This window comes from Hetaerina americana, unplaced genomic scaffold, assembly GCF_022747635.1.
Source record: "Hetaerina americana unplaced genomic scaffold, ioHetAmer1.1.p SCAF_114, whole genome shotgun sequence".
Taxonomy (NCBI): Eukaryota; Metazoa; Arthropoda; class Insecta; order Odonata; family Calopterygidae; genus Hetaerina; species Hetaerina americana.
In genome coordinates, this window is record NW_027286226.1 from 356,076 (window position 1) to 376,600 (window position 20,525).

Here is a 20,525-nt window from a genome sequence, read left to right on the forward strand (position 1 = left end):
TGTGATCGACGAAGAGCGTTCCGGACCCCCGAGGACGTCAACTACAGACGAAAACATTGATGAAGTGAAGAAAATTTTATTGGCCAATCGTCGAATCACCGTTAGAGAAGTTTCTGAGGACCTAAACATATCGATTGGCTCGTGTCATTAGATTTTTACCAATTTTTTGGGCACGACACGGGTCGCCGCGAAATCCGTACCAAAACTGTTCAATTTCGGCCAAAAACAGCAATGCATTAACATTGCTATTCAGGTGTTGGACTCTGCTTACGACGATCCAAATTTGCTCCAGAGGGTCATAAATGGTGACGAATTATGGGGTTATGGTTATAGCGTGGAAACTAAAGCTCAATCATCCTAATGGAAGCTGCAGCACGAGCCAAGACCGAAAAAAGTGCGCCAAGTTTGGTCGAATGTGCAAGTTTTGCTTGCAGCTTTCTTAAACAACGCCCCTGCTCACACATCGTTACTTACGCGCGAATTTTTGGCCAAAAACAACAAACTATTGATGCCGCAGCACCCGTATTCCTCAGACCTGGCCACCAGTGACTTTTTCTTGTTCCCGAAACTGAAGAGGCCCATGAAACGACGACGCTACGCCACGACTGACGAGATCAAGACTGCAACGAAGGGGAAGCTGAACAAGATCACAAAAAATGATATTTTGAAGTACTTCGAGGATTAGAAAAAACGTCGGCACAAGTGTATAATATCTAATGGGGATTCCTCTGAAGGGGGCAATATAAATAATTTTTGAAATAATACAAAAGTCGTGATACTTTGAGCAGACCTCGTTTATGGATAATGCAATTCAATGTAAATATTATGATCCATGTTACTAATACAGAGAGTGCAGCCTTAAAGCTAAATTTACTGCGTGCAAACCGTGATAACTGAGACACACGAATGTTACTGCATCAACCATAACTTTGATTTGATCAATCCTAAGAATGGCTTTCTGCAGACCTGAATTACGTGTCAGTAATGTGGTTTTTTGCAAACATTAATGTATAATTTGGAGCAGCGTTACCTCAATAATAGGGACATTAGTTTAAGTAATGCACTCTACTATATCTTATGTTCTCAAATATGGTACTACTGACTCAGAGTTGCAAAGTAATTATTACGTACTTATATCAGCGGGAAACCATCACATGAAATATCATATTACATAATTTCAACTTTCAGAATCAAACATTTGTTTAATAGAAATACCGAATTAGAAACATCATGAGTAAACTTTCTTACAAAATTCTGCTTAATATTAAAATTTGTATTTGAATTTAACTGTACGAAAAATTCGGGTAAATTTTAATAAATCAAATATCTCACAAAAAAATCGACTCTAAATGATTTCAAAGTAATGTGAAATAATTTCCTCTCTATGGAGTAAACTACACGTCAGCCCAAATGGTTTTTCACTTGTCTTCTAAACACACGATATACTACGCAGAGGCGTGTCAGCTCATCCAATACGGACTGTTTCACTACAGTTCAACCTTCGCTGTCAAAGATAACGTAAAGTATGACTATGCATTCGACCATAGTCATTGGAGTACACAAACTGAACATAATCTATGATACCAGCATCCCTAAACTATCGTTGCTTCTCTGCTTTTCATTATCCGGCAACAATCTTCCAAAACTGAAATGATATGGCATATGAAGGATTATTTAGAATTCGCCCTCATGCAATTACACTGTAAATTAATATTAAGGCTCTAAAGGTGACTCAAACGGAATATCAATTATAACTGAAAGGAAAATCAAACTTCGAGTGTATTTAATTTTTAAACAGTTCAAATTAAATAAATACTCCTGGCAATTGTAAAATTCATGGACAAAATGTTATAATGGAAGAACACTTTTACTTCACCGATTCTCGAATCCAAACAGAGGTAAGAAATCCTAAATAACGATTCGAAACCTCAAATATAAAAGCCTTTGATTTTAAGCAAAAAAGGCCTCATACAGTAATTTAAAAATCGATCACACTCAGGAGGTCAATAAAATGTCCCTCCTGGTGGCTTAAAACGGTAATCGCTGCTTCTTCCGGATTTCCACTGCCCAGAGCTGATCTGTCTTCCACTAGTACGAGGGCGTCAACATTTTTCTGAAGTGTTGCCTCTGCGATACGAGGAGAAGGAATTCTGAGCTTCGACCGTTTTTCTTAAGGCTACTCGCTACTGTTCAGGACCATAAAAGCAAATCATCTGCCCTCTTACAAGGCTGAGAAATGCAGCCTTCCCCATCCCGGCCGCCTGATCGTTGCCTTATTACTCCGCACCATCCCTCTCAGAGGACACGTTCCTTTTAAGCCACGAACGCAATCGGATAGAGCCTTTTATTTTCCAAGCCAAAAGTGGCTCGAAGCTCTTCCCTTCCGTTTTACGCTGAGTTAAAAACAAGGGAGCACAGAATACTATACACTATGGGAATGCTTCATTCTAATATTGTGAAATGGATATTATGAATATTTCGAGAGTGAAAGTTTTCTGCCTTAAATCATAGAATTAGTATAAAATAATATACTATTGTATAATATATTATGTCAAGTTATGGAATGTATATAGCATATATTAATAATAATTATTATATACGTATTTTTATGTGCATATATGTATGTATATGGGTCGCGGTAGTCCAGTGGGTAGAGCGTTGGACTGCTGACCAGAGGGTCCCGGGTTCGATTCCCGGACAAAGTACTCTATGCACCTGCAGCTCCACCCAAGCTAAAGTGATTTTTCGGGTACCCTATCTGCCTTGGAAACCATAACCGGCACAGCGAAAGGAACTGGCCCCCCTACCCTGATGAGTGAATTTCACACGTTGTATAGGGCTTGATACTGGGTGAATTCTACCATCACCTACCAAACCGACCTTCGGGTTGATTACTATGTTTACGGTTTATATGTATATATTTATATATATGTATATAAATATACACAATATGCACTAGATATACGGACTTGCCGGGCCGACGCTCTAACCACTTGGTCAAGGTAATATTTCTGCTCATGTAATCTGCTCGATTCCGCCTTCCCCGCCTCTCCTGTGTTTATCCTATGTGTATATCGCACTGGATATACGGATATATATATATATATATATATATATATATATATATATATATATATATATATATATATATATACACACACACATATATATATACACACACATATATATATATATGCACGCACACTATGTAAATACTTATATAGGCACTGTAACCAAACATATAATGATAAGTGCTGTATGAATGAGGACGGTGTTAATCGAAAGTCAAATTATACCAATTATTTAGGTGACTTTTCATGCTGAAGATGCCGTAAAAATTAAGACTATCACGCATTCTTATTTCCGCATCGTGTCAAAATTAAGTTTCTCCTTATTAGTTTTTCTACTAAAATGTTTCCTCGTATCCCACATCCCGTAAACCATTTTGTCGAGGATGGTAAAGGCAATTAGCATAAGTTAGTTTTTAAGGAGCGACTGAGGAATCCGCTTCTATCTTTATTACAATTCATAAGGATTAATTTCACCAATCACCTGTTCATCGCGATGAGCCATTATTTTTAGACCTCAGAAGGAGATGGACATTATTTAAAATGTGACTCGTGTTCACAGCCGTTGCGCTTTAAAGAAAGGATCATTTTAAAGTTACTGCACTCATTGCAACGCAACAATGCAACCCCAAATGCCTCTCTTCTCGTGAGAAAAATATGATTCTCATGTTACTTTGAAATCTATATGCTTCTAGAAAACTAGGAAAATAATTTAATCCATAAAAGTTTCCTTTAGAATATATGATATAAGGGTTACCATCCATTTTTTTTTAAATAGAGGAAAGTAAGACCAGATGTTTCACGAAAGAAGTGATCCGTGCGCTTATAGTCTCTCAAACTTCGCCCGTGTTTGTCTCAACTGCGTTTGATTGTGGAATTCAAACGGTGAAGAACCAATACAGTTATCGATCGAGGTCGCTTGACGGTTGACATTCCGCTCTCCAACCTAGGAAATGCGCTGCAAAAGCATGCGATTTATTTTCATTGAGCGAACCGCTGCTCTTACGACCGCTCCCCGCCTTATCCTCCACGGTGATCACTTGCATGATTAGGGAACAACAAGAAAGTTATCCGCACCAGCGGTTTAGGTTGCTATTTTTCTTTTAAATCGATAAATCTTCTGATTTCTCTCTGGATTGCAGCGTTTGCGTGTGCCATTAGCAGGTTAATTGAGCACCGTCCTCGCTCAACCCGGACTTTCGCGATCAAGGGCTTGGTTGGGAGCATGGGTGAGGAGTTTAGATACTGGAAATCAATTACATTTTCCACCAAGCGAATTACAACTGCATCCTTAATGAAGAGGATAATAGGTTCCCATGAACATCCATCCTGTGCAATTGATTGCGGGACTAAAGTAAAAATAAGGAAAAAATCAATCTCCAGATTAGGACAAGATGCTATTAAAATTCCTTCATCCGTATATTTTGACTGATGATTGCCATTTTACGCCAACGTCTCTACAAATCGATATAAATCAAAGGACAACTATTTTGTACATAGTTGTATGTTTGTGATAATCATGCAAATGCCATTTAACAAGATTTCAATGAATTCCATTCCCAAACACAAAATTAATTACACTAGTTTTATTATCATGAAGCAGATCTTGGAGGTAATAGAAAATTCTGCGAAAATGCGTGTCTAGTTAGGGAAGATTTAATGGCATTTACTGAAATATTTTACATTGTAAACGAATTAAGAAAATTGTGGTCAGCTATATCTTCTTAATGAGGATGGGAAATTTTAATCGGGTCACTTTCTTATTTTCTATCTTCCGAAGTATAAAAATGACAGATCTTACCGTAGACCACGTAGAGAAAAACGTACGCCTCGATACAGATTTCTCCGTGTTTAATTTCGTCTTCAGTTTAAAGGTTCATGCTCCTAATCACGTTTCGATTGCACTAAAGTTGCCCAAATACTATAAATTGAATATTTCATACACGTTTAACTTTATATCTTTTGTGTACAATGGATCTTACCTCTTCCCTATTTTTTTCTAATAAATACGTATATGACAAATGACTCTTGATTGAACGAATTTAAAGGAATATTGATTTTCCGAAAACTTTCATTTCCTCATAGCATAGCGTGCAAAGAGGCCATAAGAAGATAAACAAGGGAATTTTAAACAACAGATGGATGGATTTTATGAAGCCAGCAACTACAATTTCCACAATTATTTTAATGAGCATATCCCTGTGTTACAAGGCAACACGGGCTTCATTCCGAAGGACCGATCTAATATTAGTAATTTGATGATACCTCGGATTTGTTTAAACGCTCTTCATTTCTTCATTTAAAGTTTAGAAAAAATATTAATTTTTCACCAAAGGTAATTATTAATTGCTTTATATCCCAGTCTTAACACGAATGTTCTCAACTTCTTTCATCGAAATGCCGTACACTCATGCATAATAGTTCCGAGTCACGAAGTGTACCACAAAGCTGTTGCTGGAACATTTAGTTCAAAGCTATGAGTCATAGGCTTTCGTCAACACGGACGCTAATCCGCCATTCCCCGTGGTCATACAATGCGGCTTATCGTCGCATCCAGATCCCGCGAAATTCGAACGGTCGAAATCGCAATCCAGATCCGCGCGAGCGATGACTCGCCCGATCACTCATATCCGCCGCCCGACTGTCGTCGACGGAATCGGTGGGACGTGGTGGATGCGTATTTTTTTTGGACTGAGCGACGCGGACTCCCGCTGACCGATCGTCCCTGACCGACATGGAGTGCATGGGAATTGTCGTCGGATGAGTCTGGGCGGGCGGAGGGTGGGAAGTCCGCGGGAAGGGGAGCGCCGAGGGGCGAAAGGGGGAGAGGGGGCTGTGGGCAGTGGAAGGCCGGGGGGGAGGGTTGAGAGGAGGGGAGGGGAAATTCGCGGGGTAACGACCAACGGCGCCGTAAACATAGGCAACCTGAGGTTGTTGCCGCGCAGTTAAGGTCGGTATATCATCAAGGGATTCCGGCTGATAGCTCTATTATGCGGCCGTATTAGAATTAACGGTGTAATTGCTTCTTCAAATCGCGGGCGAACTTGGGCGAAACGTCGCTCGAGCCTATAAATCGTTTGCTTAGGAGTTGAATAATGGCAAGTGAACGTTTCAATGCGGCACGATAACACTCGTTTGAAATTAAATCGTAGGGACTCTCATAAAAACTAACCTAGTCTACGAAAGTGATTGTCAAGCCGTATGGGATAGGAGTTTCCGGAAAGGTGAGCATTTTCACTCAATTGCGAAGCCCCTTTGAAGGAAAAATTGCGTTTTTAATGATGGCGATAGATATGGACTGATTCTTTTAATTTTAGGCAACAAACCAGAAAAACCAACCATCGTAAAGGCAATTTATGCCACAGGCCCTATTCTTTTAGATCCTTTTATCAGAAACCAGTGTTTTTTTAAACTTCTGCCAAGAAAACAGACAAATATGTGCAATAAGACTTATCTCCACGCGGCCCAAGATTTGGTATGATGATCTGGTTTCGCTGCAGTGATGTGTCGTCTGCATAATAGCCTGAGTACAATGCACCGCAATGCAAACCACGAGGTACGGTTGTAAACAATTTTGTGGAAAACACCACAATTACCTATTACTAAGCTACTTGATCAATCAATACTCCATGTTGCAAAATGAACTCAGATCGTAAAGAGGGTCTCACACCAATCGGGAAATTAGCTGACGGAAGAAGTAGAAACAAAATGTATTTTTACTTTCAAGATAATATTTATAATTACACTGCAGGTAATACGTACTATTCTAATTCTTATCCATTTACATTATATTTTATTTTCTCTCAATTTTTGAATTTATAGTACCATATGTCAAGTTAATATTTTTATTATATATTCGTATTGTCTCGATTTTTCCCTAACGCAGGTTGGAATTTTGCTACAGCGAAAAACCGATTATTTGGCACAGTTCCGTTAAAAAAATTAAAAGAACCCAGTTGGATTGATTAATAAATTTTCTATCCCCATCATCATTACTTTGTTCCCGGTCCGGGTTCGAAACCTAGCGGTGACTTTTTGAGCGCTATTAAGAGTGCTACGGGTGGACTAAGCCGCCTGTCGAATGGGACGTTAAGCTCTGCGACCCCTTGGCGTCTTTCCTTAATGGTAGGCGGTTTCCGACGCAGGGTTCATCTTCATCTTTACCTCTCCACCCTATTCGCTGAATATTAACACCATTACTAAATCACCCACCTATCACTTATCGGTACAAATGACTGAATATAGCTGTAAGTCGCCTTCCCGAATAACTGTTGCTAAATCATCAAGAACTTAAGAATTTCACATGAAAAATTGTGGTTTGATAAGTAAACATCACGTGATTTCCACGTAATATATCCTTTTTGTGGAAGACCAAAATGTACTAATTTCTATGGGCTTTTCGTTTCTCTACAGTGAAGCCTCCTTCCGTGTCCGGCTTACGAGATGTGACGCTTAGAGTCAAGCAGAAGCTGCGGCTGGTTTGCCGGACGAAGGGGAATCCTTTGCCGGCCGTCGCGTGGTACAAGGACGGGCAAAGGATCCAGTCGAACAAAAGAATCAGGATTACCACGAAGAAGTAAGTGAGCTCACGAATTAATGCTTCTCCGTCGACTAAAGCCCTACCTCTCCCCCTGCATTCCTCGACGCTTCATCGCACGCCGCTTTGGAATGGCTTGCTCGTCCTAACACCCATGCACATATTCAGGTGATTTTCTTAAGAAAATTATTGGAGGATGATGCCATACTAAAACATGAATAAAAATTACATTTAATTTAATAACCCTTTTGTGACTTATTTTAAACAAACTAACTCTCTCTCACCATTTATCAATCATATCACTAACGAATCAATTTTTCACCAGTCGCGTGAAACAAAATCGCCGAGATATTCAATTCACATAACTATCCGCATTATCAGGCATTTCATTTACGATATTTTCATTTTCATACCTATGAAGATCCTTTATAATCTCTCATGAATCTATTGTTTATTTAAAAAATTTGATAATTTAAAAAGTACAACATTTTGCCTTTGAGTTCTCTAAATAAAAGAAACACTTATGAACAAACAGTTTGAATCGTGAGGATCCTCAGTATATTAAAGTAATCAATGGAAGCAGATGCCACGGTTGCCTTATGAATGTATTTAAAATAGAAAAGTTGCACGGAAGATAGCTCCAGCATGCTTCATTACTTCTTCCCACATGCTCAACTCAACGCCGCCCCTTCGTCCGAGCCCACGGAAGTCCAAGGGTGAAACGGGTGTCACCAAAGCCACCCCCCCCCCGTCCACCTCCCGCTTGCGAATCCTGAAGGTGTGTTCACAAACCATGCGGTTAATTTTTCAATGAAACCTCGACTCTTAATTGAGTGACCGCATTCACTCGCAAGCGCCACCACCACGTGGTAATAAACTAATGCCCTCGGTAAACATCAAAAAGGACGAGAAAACGCTGTTACAAGTGACGTTGAGTGGTGAACATATCGCGTATCACAGCAGCGTGACCTAAACAGATCGGCCAGGACTCCACTCCCCACTCCTCAACTTGAAATTTTTTACTGCGAACCCCGGAAGCAGTAACGTGAATACAAAATAAGCCTCCGATCAAAACTGTGTTTACATTTACTAGTGTTTTAAAAGCATGACTCATACCTCGTAAACATGCACACTAACTAGGTAACTGACATAGTGTGCTAACCCTCAAATCAGTTTTGTGTGAACAATTTAACACATTAAAATAACAATTCTTTTTAATTTTTGATATTAATAATTGAAACTTATTAGATAGAAATTTGTAAACATTTGAAGTTGCGATGTAGTTTCATCTGGTGTAATTGACGCAATTGATTACTTCTATATATTTCCGGGTATAGTAAAAAAATGAAATTTGCAATGCTAATAAATTTTGAATAAAAATAAAAAAAACTTATAAACAATTCGTTTTACTTAAATTTAAAACCATTATTATCAAATGCTGTTTTCCAAAACTAGCCGTATTTTTAGAAATTCTCTGTTCTTTGATTAGTCAAATGCAATTCAATATGGATTAATAAAACGCGGGCGGAATCACACTGTTACCAAAACATGAGTTACAAGCTGCGTCCCAGCTATATGGAATACAGGATTACAAGCTGCACGTATCACAAGTTGTGTGATTGCATTATTACGGCTACTTTGTTTGCATTACATGAATACATCATTAAATGATTATAAGCTACTTTGTTTGCTCAAACTATTTAAATTTAATCAGCACCCACACAACAAGTACACGTTATTGACTCATTTTCATCTTCTCATTAAGGCTTTAATCAATGGTTACCCTGGTTTCTCATCCTTTCCCCGCGGAATTCTTATTTTCCTCACTTTCGCTCTGCTCCCGGCGAGACAGAACACGCGAGTGCGTGGAATGATGCCTCCGCTCCCCGGATAGAAAAGTCCTCGCGCACTTGGAGCTCATTCCGCTAACTCATGTTCCTCTTTTTTTTGTCTTCTTTCTTTCCTCCTTACGCGCGCGCTAATTGCAAACCGCTGCTGCCGCCGCCATCCCCCGCATCCCTTCCCTCGGCTCCCCCGCATAAAGGCACGCACCGCCCTGGCCGCCGAGGCCCGGCCCGGCTGAAGGCGTCGCCGATCTCTCCCCGGGCAGGCGGCGCTCTTCGCTGGTCATCCCGCGACTGCGTATGGACGACGAAGGCGTCTACGAGTGCCGCGCCGTCAGCGTGACGGGGGCGAGTGCGGCCATTTCGGCCCGCGTCACCGTCGCCCCGGGCGCCCCCTCGCCGCCCAGCCTCCTGCCCCCGCCGGCCACCGCGTCGCCGCCCGGCGGTGCAGCCCGGCAGGAGAACAGTGAGTCCCAATTTCCTTGATTCACATCTAGCGATTAAGTTTAACGCGCTGACCTCGAGTCCTTGGCATGCAACCCTCCGGGATGAATCCCGAAAAGTTTGTCCAGGTGACTCTTGAGAGGTGGAATTTTTTAATCACTCTTCTTCCTACGTTAGTTTTCCAGTAACACTTCCTGAATGGTGATTTTTTAAAAGAGAGTTCTTATGGACAATTCTGGTTATTTTAAGCCAAAAATAGTATTTAAAATATGAATTAACACCCTAGTATTTTCAACTGGCACTGAAAATATTAATGGATTATCTTCGTGGGAGAGGAAATGCTTCGAGGGCCACCCAAGTCTTTTTGTGATTTAGTAATGCCTACATGGTTTGTATAAAAAGTATCGGAAAAATTTTAAGAAAGATAGATTTATTTCATTGATTACTTCAATTCCTCAAAAGTCTTCAAAGCACATCATCCCTTGCGCATTTGGCTAGTGGCATTTCTACTACTAGATGGCTCCCCGGTAGGCAGATTCAGGAAGGCCCTTAGGGGTCGCGGTGCAAGTGTCTTTGACGACACTGAGGGTTCATTGGTGGTGTCCTTTGAGGGAAGATTTTACTTTTGGGAATAGGGAATAGTCTGCTGGTGCCATTTCCGGACCGTGAGGGGGTTTGGGGAATCGTCGCGATACCGTTGCAGAAGGTCTTCGCAAGCAAACACTCGACTCCTTTCTTGGTCGTCCGTCCAAAGACCTTCGGGACGGGTTTAGCGCAGATCTTTCGCATTTGCCAAATTTTCAGTGGTAATGGTGTGTGCACTACCATCTTATCAATGCCAATATATGATCTGGGATCATGCGCACACTTAAACCGACGGTCTGGATTTTCAGCCCTTCACGCACACGTCAGGAAAAAATTGATACCGATACTTGTTACATAAAACTTGTGGAATTCAAAGATTTTCGAATGTCTCAAAGTGAAACGACAATGTCGCACTGTTTCGATTCGATTTGTATCGGAACAGGTTTTAAAGGTCGGTTCGCCGTGTTGTGTTGACTTATTCGAAAGAGATGTCATTCGACAGCGGCCCAGCAGGATCGTTACACGGCGACTTTCGAGGGTTATTTCCGCGTATGAAAGTGATATGCCCGTCGACTTCTCGGCCAGGCACCCCTTGAGGTGAGAGGAATTACGAGCCCTGGTTTGCTGATGGCAGAAAAACAAATATCTCCCTAATTCTGGGGAGCGGGAAAAAATGTTGAAAATATTGCAATTTAATGTTTCATCTCGAGATTTCTAACGCAAAGATATTGGAATCTTCCTTTATTGCCAACGATAAGAGTTAATGACTAACTAACTGGACTGCGAGTTAAACGAATTTTGAGCCAATCGTATTTCCCAATGCATATATCGATTAATACTTTAAGATTTAAAACAGAAAGCGTATTTTTTCTGAAGAAATCCTCATTTTTCCACCTTCCCCACTAATTTAGTGTTTGAACTCTGCGTATATTAAACATTCCTTTCCCTTATACTGATAAACTTGTGGATATAGTTTCACCGTTTGGCAGGTTTTCATTTTCTAACGAGTCGGTCCATGTGTTTGCAATTACTCATACACACATTCGAAATGCAAAAAAATGAAATACAAAATCGAGTTAAGAGTACAAATAATTGTTCCAAAGATTTTGAGTGTCGTATTGGAGCCTAATCTCCAATCTAATTACCGCTTTTACAGTGCTTGCTGATTTGTAAGTTCGAGAGCAACTCCATTCCAATATATCCGTAAACACAGCCTCCATCGATTACGCTGGCATCAAGTCAGACGAGACGCTAGTTCCGATTGAGTTGTGGGTGCCTCTTTTTCTGGCTCTAGGGTCTTTCATTTTGAGAGCGAGTGTCGAAGTGCTTGCCTTTCTTACCCTATGCCCCTTACCAGAACCGTTCAATTGATAAGCATCCCACTCCTCGTCTTTCCATCTCTCCCCACCATAATTAGCCATCAAAAATCGTCTAACTAATCTTATTAGAAAATTTTCCAAGGTCTGAGTCAGTATATATTTGTACACCCAAAACAATGTGCAAGGATTCAAAATAATTATTCAGCCCTAAGATAAAATTTTTGGCACATAGCTATACTCGTACATAAATAATACCCAGTATCGCAGGGATATTTTCATTTCACGCGAGAGAGACTGAATACGTTGTTTAATCTGCTTATGCTTGCTATAATTGCGTATTAATTATAATGAGCGAAATTTTTACCCATAATTGATGTGTAATTAAATACTCATAAAAAAATAACGCTGAATTTCTCAATCATAGTCGAAAGTTGCATGCCAAATAACCATGATAGTGGCGCGCCGTCGAATAATAACTTAAATGCTAAGATGATACTTCTAGATAAGACATATTTGAAAGATAGACGATAATTCCAACCATAGAAATGGCTGAAGAAACACTAAAAGCATATTGACCACCAAACCCAAATGATAGTCGCCCTTCAACAAAAATATGGCAAATGTAGAAACGACCAAAATCAACACATTTGAAACAACTCAGTCGATATTCATCGATTAGCTGCGTGTTCCTAGCAGATAATTAAATTGATTCGTGGGTTATAAAATTTAAATTAATTAGTCGTAGTTTTATTATGTTCAATTACAGATCTGAACACAAAATGCACTGCTAATTTAATCTTTTTCGAGCTTGCTTAAATTCCCAATGAATGAATTCATGGTCTTAAATTTTCACAGTTATCGGGCACTGTTATCGGCGTTGCGCATAATTGGAAATAATGAACGGAAAACGCATTAAGAGAACTAGGATCAGAGTTTAATATGAATCTGCATCTTAATGTCTCGACATAAACAATCAAATTTTACTCTGAAACTGCATAAACTGCAGAAGTCGAACTAAGAATGAAGTGGTGTTCACATTTCCCAATTTTTTCAATGGCATGTATGTATTTTCTGAAGCACAAAATGAATTCCTCCCACCGAAATTCCCTTTGATCTCCCCTATTACGAAAGGGAACACACTCAGCAATGTCCACCGAATCCTGAGTCGCCCAGAGCGGCACCTCTCATCCGGTGCCCAGGGGTAAAACACTCACTTCGTCAAAACCGCATTATAATCGCATCGGGTCCTCCCTTACAACTGCTGAAGATGACGTAATTTCTCTCTTACTTCAAAACAAAATTTGTTTCCAACCTCACATGGCAAAGCTTACGTTCGGTAAAATATGTAAAAAAGCACGTATGCCGTTCATTCATTCCTATAGAACGAGAGAATGTCCACATTTTGAGCTCTATTTGCAGAAAAAATATTAATCCAGGAATGATCATTGAAAGACGATCGCTACAGGGCTTCCGGTTCTGCCCGCGATTGGTTTCCATTATTGGGGTTAGTTCGTACGCAGAAACAAATGTCAAATAATCAAAATACCAGAGCACGTGCCCCACGAATGAAATATGAGCGTTTACTGTTTACTCCGTCTTCTTTTGAGTAGCCTCTACGGTCAAATCGTTTCTTTGCTGCCACAAATATGAGGAAATTTCTCGAGTTCTGCATTCATAGGACCGCTATTTGTTCGCTTTGCGTCGATCTATCATAAGTTTCCCTCGTTTTCCTTTAATATGGAACTAAGTTCTTGGCCGCTTGTCGTCGGCTTAACGAAAAACATACGATAGTCTGACGATGGCTACCCATAAGGCCCCGTTCCCTTCCTCCCATCCCTGCCACCCGAGACCAAGCGATGGAGTGGTGCCAAGGGGGGAGCGAGCACCGAGCTCCCCCCCTCCGCACCACTCCCCCGCCATTGGGCTCTGCTCTCCGCCTCGTAACCTCTTTCTCTTCTGACCCATCTTCGCTCTTCCTCCCCGTGTCCGCCCTCAAACTTCATCTTCCCATTCCCTCATGCATTCAAAGACTCATCAAACGAATGGCACCGAGTCTATGGAATCGAATGCTGTCCAATCGTAGGCTGCCGTGTTGCCAACCTTCCATTTCAAAGATATTATGATATTGAGTTTTTTTTGCAAATTAACTTAATCTGATCTAGAACAAAAAATATACGGAAAAACTCTCAATGGATGCACGCAGCCCAAAGCATTTTCACTTCAACAGATTTAACTTTGAGAGTCAGAAATGTTCCGTTCAACTGCTGGAATGAAGAATAGTGATGCTCAGACGAAATATGTCCGTGATTGGTTAGCGTCAGAGCAGCAGGACTGGTGATAACTGTAAAAACACATAAAACGTAACTTATTTAATTTTAGATGACAATATCAGCAAAAGTCACCATTAAAGGTGGGATTTGACACATAAGGGTCTCGGCTACTGACTTACAGGTATTTGTTCCTGAATGTGGGGGGTATCAGTCGCTAACTCCGCATCAGAATAGAATAGGTATCTTAAAAATGAAGCAACCCAGAGAGATTTATATTCAAAATGGTCTGAGGTGCTGGTTGGAAGAGTTACCAGTTACACTGGGTATGAAGATTCATTCAAATAAGATTCAAATATTTTCCATAGGAATGTTCAATGAAGCATTTCCTTTCAATTGGGATATCACAATTCAGGGGAATGTAACATCCAATGTGAGACTACAGCATTTTTCACAATGTGACTTTTTGTGAAATGTAAAGAATTTAACCCTAGAACGTTCGCTATTACACTTTTACTCCGTACTTCGCCATTCTCTTTTGTCATATTCAAAGAAACTTTTCCCGGTAGTTAAATGCAGCCACTATGCACCGCGAACATTAAACTTCCTGATATTACTTCCGTAATAGTAATCAAGTGTTTTCAATACTCTTCTTTTTAAATGATTACCATGGAGCACATTTAAAATAATTTAAACAAGAGCCAAACAATATTTTAGCCTAAATATGAATATTAAAAAGAGCCTCGGAATGTAAAAAAATGAACAATCCCTATTAAGCGTGTATGAGTGTGACTCCTAGGATCAGTGCGCAAAACAAACTCGAGTCGAAGTGTTTGCGTGTGTGCGTCTGTCTCTGTGCACAGAATAATGTTAACCACTTTTCATCAAAATGTTTTCCCTTTTGATTTATCTGTCTTCATCACTTTGTGGCCCCACTTTGTGGTTGAATCTTTATCCCACTATTTAAGTTCAAAGACACTAAAAGAAAATATGCATAACCTGGGGAGTTATTTCTATTTTTCCCAAACATGCCTCAATATTAAAAGCAAGAATAAATGTGCCCAACCGACTTCCCTCTTGTTCCCGTGTCCTCCATAGGCTCCACTCTTCACCCACTCTTCGAAGTGCTTTCACATATGTTTTTCCATTTTATTTTCGGCATTCTTCCGTAGAGCCACATTTCCATCGCCTCCGATTTTCTCTTTCCTGCTGCTACAAACGTCCAAGTGCCACATCACAGTAGACTCCATAAATAACGGTTAATGAATCGCTTCCTTATGTCTATGCTAGTACTGCTAGCCGTTCGCAGTTGCTTCATCTGACTGAAAGAGTTCTCCATCCTACCTATCCTGCCTAAGGGGTTCGTCCGGAAAATAAGTGTACTGAGCTCAGGAAAAAAAATTTATTACACTTTTACATATCTTAAGCTAATATTCCTCAAAATAGGACCCTTGTGAGTCGATACACTTGTTCCAGCGGCGTTCCCATTCCTGGAACGCTCCCGCGAAGGCATCATCGGGAACCTCTCGAAGACTCGTCGTCGACCTCTTCTCTGCCCTCCACGAACATGTTGTGCCACCGAAAGATCATGTTTCTGGACATGGCTGACTCCCCGTAAGCCTGGTTAATCATACCGACAGTTTCGGTAGACGATTTCCCAAGCTTTACCGCAAATTTGATGGAATAACGCAGCTCCAAAAACTTCGGCATCGCGTTCCGTGACGTGGGTCGAGCGTGGAGGTTCGCGTTAACAGAGCTCCTCACTACACCACAGCTCAGAGCCGACTGCCTTTTTCAGCGTCGCTTGCCAACATACCCCCCTCCAATCGCAGCCCGTCAGAGCGGTGCTGGGCGCGCCTGGAGCGGCGCGCCCAGCCCAGGAGTCAGTACACTTATTTTCCGGACGAACCCTGTATACGAGTACTGCATCTCTCTCGCTTCTTCCATCAATAGTGATTCTGCTGCCTACATACCAAAACGGTTACAATTGTTTCGGTGCCTCTTTTCCTAGTCTTACAAGACATTCCTAGTGTACTTTTCTTCCACACGACTACAAAGTTGCTTTTACCTTAGTTCAGTTACTTAGTGAACATTAGTTTTAGGCTTACTAATACAGAGGTTGTATTTTTTCATCACATTCTTTGAAGTTGCTAGCGTACTTGTCAGGTCTTCTTTCTTTTCGGAAAGTATAGCTATGTCGTCATCAAATCTCGGCATACTCTCTGGAGTCGTTTGCAATTTCTTACTATTTCGTTGACCGCGTTAACTGGGGCACGCTTTTGAAAAGGCTAGCAACAACCTTCCAGTTTAAAAGTCAAACAAGCAATTTCCCAAAATACATGTTTTTCACATTAACTTTTTCGAAAGAAAAAGCCAACTTATTAGTCCAGAGTATAAAATTGTGACCTGTGACTTACTCTTGTGTCTAACATTAATAACTTTCACTCTTCCTTCTCTTGATTCGAAATTCTTAATGCGATTCTTTCTTACATTTGAGTATTTATCTCCCGTAAACGAATGTGAGAAAGGGAAACACTTCGACACTCGAGCTATAAACCTCTGAAACTATATTAATTTACATGAACTTTCTACTGTTTAATTTTATTCACCGGCATGAAAATAACGCGGGCAAATCTGATATCAGACAATAAAATATAACATTTTATAACATTATAAATGTCAAATTCCGCATTCAAATCCGTAGAATCCGTGCGGAAATAGCAGAAATTTCGAAATTTGAATCAAATGAAAATTAGTTGGTTGGATACATTTTATTAATGAATTCCAGAATGGCAATCCTTAGGTGTGATTGATCTTTCCTAAAAAATATTTTTTTGACGTGATTTCCCTCGGACTCAGATTATTTATGGTACTCCCGCTATCTTTACTCTACGTTGTGATTACCATGGCGACCATGTTTGAGCTCAGTATCAGTATTTGAGCTAAGTATCAGCTGCTTAACAAATGAGATATTTAATGGAAATTAAGAGGTAAAGGACAGTGAGAGCTTCATTTTCATCTGAAATGACGCGTATTTCTTAGAGTTCAGTTCAATGTGTTATTGAGTTCCAACTATGCATTTCAAATTAATACACATTTTTCATGAAACACATGGTCTTTAAACCTCATGTGAGCTCATTCTAATTTATTCGCGACACATTCGGAGCCTTATGGGCATTACCAACGCCAAATTATGACCATTGCTCGAAAAAAAAGAACGCTTCATAGCGAACGTCTCGATTCAGAGGCCTACAGCTTAAACAGAAGCCCGTGAGAGCATCCATCCCGTGATGCCTGGTTTGCCGGCCCTGTTCCTCCCTTGAATCCATTTCCCCACCTGCTTCTACACCCGCTCCTAAATTCCCAGGCTGCGGGGCACACCAAACTCCCTCTCTTACTTACTGGCACCGCCCAATGGGGCGGGGGGTGGGGGGCGGAGGTGGGGGGGGGAAAGGGAGGCGGGGGCCTGGGTCGCCATTCAACAAGAGAGACCGTGGCACCTCTCCTCTACAACTTCCACGCCCCCCACCCCCTGCTCCCTCCGCCGCCCCCAACCGACACCCTCCCACGAACTCCCCTCCCAGGGGAAAAAGAAAACATTAAAAAGAGAGAATCACGCCCCGCGTCTGCCAGGGAGAGGGGCGGTCTGGAGAGGGATGAGTCCTGGGGAGCCGGGAGTCTTCTTCAGACACGACGAGGGAGGGTGTGGGGCGACGAAAGACTGGGTGGCAGTGGAGGGGGGAGGCAAGAGAGGGATCCAGACAGCAGGGGTCCAAAATAAACGTCTTACCCCTGCTAACCAACACTATGGCTCCCTCCTCACCCCCCCCCCCACCCCCCTCATCCAACTCTCCTACTCCTCCTCCGTCCCTAACCTCTCATCCTCTTCGCAAAGGTTTCTCGGATCACAAAATAAAACTCTCTGGGCGTCTCCCTCTCCTCCCGCGCTCCCTGTGGCGTGTTGCGGAGGAGTGACTTTCTCAGATTATGTAGCCGATGCGCCAGTTCGCTTCCCTCGGCCGAGAACGCTGACCGCGGGGCAAGTGACAGCGGAGCGCACACTTGGCGGCCCAGAGGCGGGTGCCGGAAGCACTTCCGAAGAGGCATCCACCGTATAAAGTGTCCCGAAAGTTTTCATTCAATTGATTTCAACTGCACTTTGGAATTATTTTGGCGCTGAAGTAATCGTATAGAAGAGGATGGAAATTATCACTTATCCAGCCTCATATCTTTCATAATAATGAGCGCGGCAAAGTATCACATTTGTCTGTCGATATAAAAGAGTGTTAACAATTTAACATGTAATAGTAAAAATATTTGGAAGAATCTTGTTCGTTCAATCTGGCTATCCATGCTTGGAGACTTATTGACAACATAATTTGTCAACTGGTTAAATTTCAAGTACTTGAGGAAATATACTAGGTGAGTTGGATGATTAAGTTTTCAAAAATATTAACCTCTTCCATAAATGCAAATCTACCGTTGAAGAAAGCACAAAAATATGTCATTAACGATTGGTATGCGACGACTTGCCTCCATCAATGAACGAGGTTAGATTGGTATGAAAACAGTGGTTTCAATGTAATTAGAACTTCGATGAAATCATCGTCTAATTCTAGATTTTAGATATCCCGTATCCTACCACGTATTCGAACTCTGAAATATACACAATAAATGGTATTGAACGTGGGCTCATTGTTAATTGCACAATTTGAATATTACATCAATCAAAACTTACAAGAAGCAATCCTATGTATCTGAGCATTCTGTCGCAGATGAATGATGAACTGTGATGGATAAACTATGATTATTAAAATGATTAACACCCAGTTCATCTTTAACGATCATAGAAGAACTGCTAGCTATTTCAGTGCAACCAAAACACAAAATCATTTGTTGCGCAGCTGCTCTTGGCTTGAATTATTAAGTTAACAGGAAAACGGTAAGTTAAATTTCGTGACGTATCATCCATTATATTTCTATCGATTCATCTTTAACTTGCGTTGAACCTGCTTAGGAAATGTATACATTATGGTCTATGCAGCATAAAACTAATGAGATATTGGCATTTCAGAGTTGTAAATTCATTTGTGCATTTTATCTATGAATTCAAGAGAGAAAAGGACAAGGCCATTAGAAATTACGACGGCATTCCAAATTTTTCATGCTTCTGTCGAGTACTGAGTGCCTTGAAACGCAAGAATTAAGAGAGTTCTGGTGGCACAGTATTTGCATCCTTGAAAGATGCCTTCCGGTACACTTTTAACTTTCCCAACATGTGACTCGCGGTCAATGAAGTATGAACGCTCGTGCACTTAACTCAGGAGATCCGTGGAGTGTCGAGCGACACCAAGCCAGCGGCATAAAAGGTTACTTGTGTCATGCGTTCATAAATGGTGTAATTTAGAGGTAATCTACACTTTCCGCATACGTCTGATCCGATCCTCTCCTTAGGCCTACAAGATCGCAACTCACTTTGAGTTCCAGAGAGAAAAAGCATTGTAAAAGTGAAAAAGACATAAGGAAATCAACGCAGTCGAATTGAGCACCATTACCGGATTCCCTGTATTCTTGGCATTCGATACGTTTTTGAAATTTATGATTTTTTACTGAATTTCTGTAGGATTTGTGTAACCAACTTTGTATGAATCAATAAGACTCGAGTGACTACATTACGTAATTACACACGAGAGTGCATAACTGCAGTAGTGAAAAAAAATATATTTGAAACCGAAATAATTTTTTAAATGTAAGTATTTAGTTGTAAAGTAAGCAGACTCCCGACTGAAACTCCAACCGTATTCAAACAAACGATTATAAATTAGATAATTCAATTTTTAACCCAAAAAAGCAGGAAATATCGAATATATGAACTCAGTTTTTATTGCACGTCATATTCATTAGCAGTAATCCACCGGTCAAGTCGGTTTTCAATGGAACCAGAGACTCAAGCATTGTGACAGTTCTAAACCCTTCACTACAAACAGCACTAAATGTTCAAAAAATATACATTATGTAATTGTCTTCTTTTTTTTCTAATTGCCTCGTAGGGGCAATCGTGTTGTTAATTATTATTATGATTATTATTAGGTAATCTACCGGTTAAGGTAGGTTTTTGGATGGACATAATTACTAATTAAATAATTTGTGACCCCTAGAAAAGCACAACATCCTACTCTACATCAGGTCCCTCTTCAGCTCTGAGTACTTTCTTCCTCCCTTCATCCCGTCCAATATCCCTATCCTGTTCCTTCCCTTTCCTCGTTTGCCTAACATTCTCCCCTCTATCACAGTCTTCAACATCCCGCTGCCGGTCAATACCCCCTTCATCCACTTTTCCTGCCTCCACAGGATTGCTCCCAACAAACCCTTCTCTTCGCCCAGCATACCAAGTACTTCCTCGTTTGTTTTCTTCTCTGTCCATTTCACCTTCTCCATTCTTCTCCACACCCACATTTCAA

General features: G+C 40.9%; 1 protein-coding gene across 1 annotated transcript in view; it reads left to right on the forward strand.

Moving 5' to 3' along the window:
• LOC139685468 (pro-neuregulin-2, membrane-bound isoform-like) overlaps positions 1-20,525 on the forward strand; it is a 312,314-nt gene that overhangs the window by 263,380 nt on the left and 28,409 nt on the right. Inside the window, exons 2-4 of the mRNA XM_071582486.1 lie at positions 7,482-7,644; positions 9,716-9,855; positions 10,143-10,151. Of these exons, the coding sequence (XP_071438587.1) occupies positions 7,482-7,644; positions 9,716-9,855; positions 10,143-10,151 (312 nt within the window). The remainder of the gene's footprint in view (positions 1-7,481; positions 7,645-9,715; positions 9,856-10,142; positions 10,152-20,525) is intronic.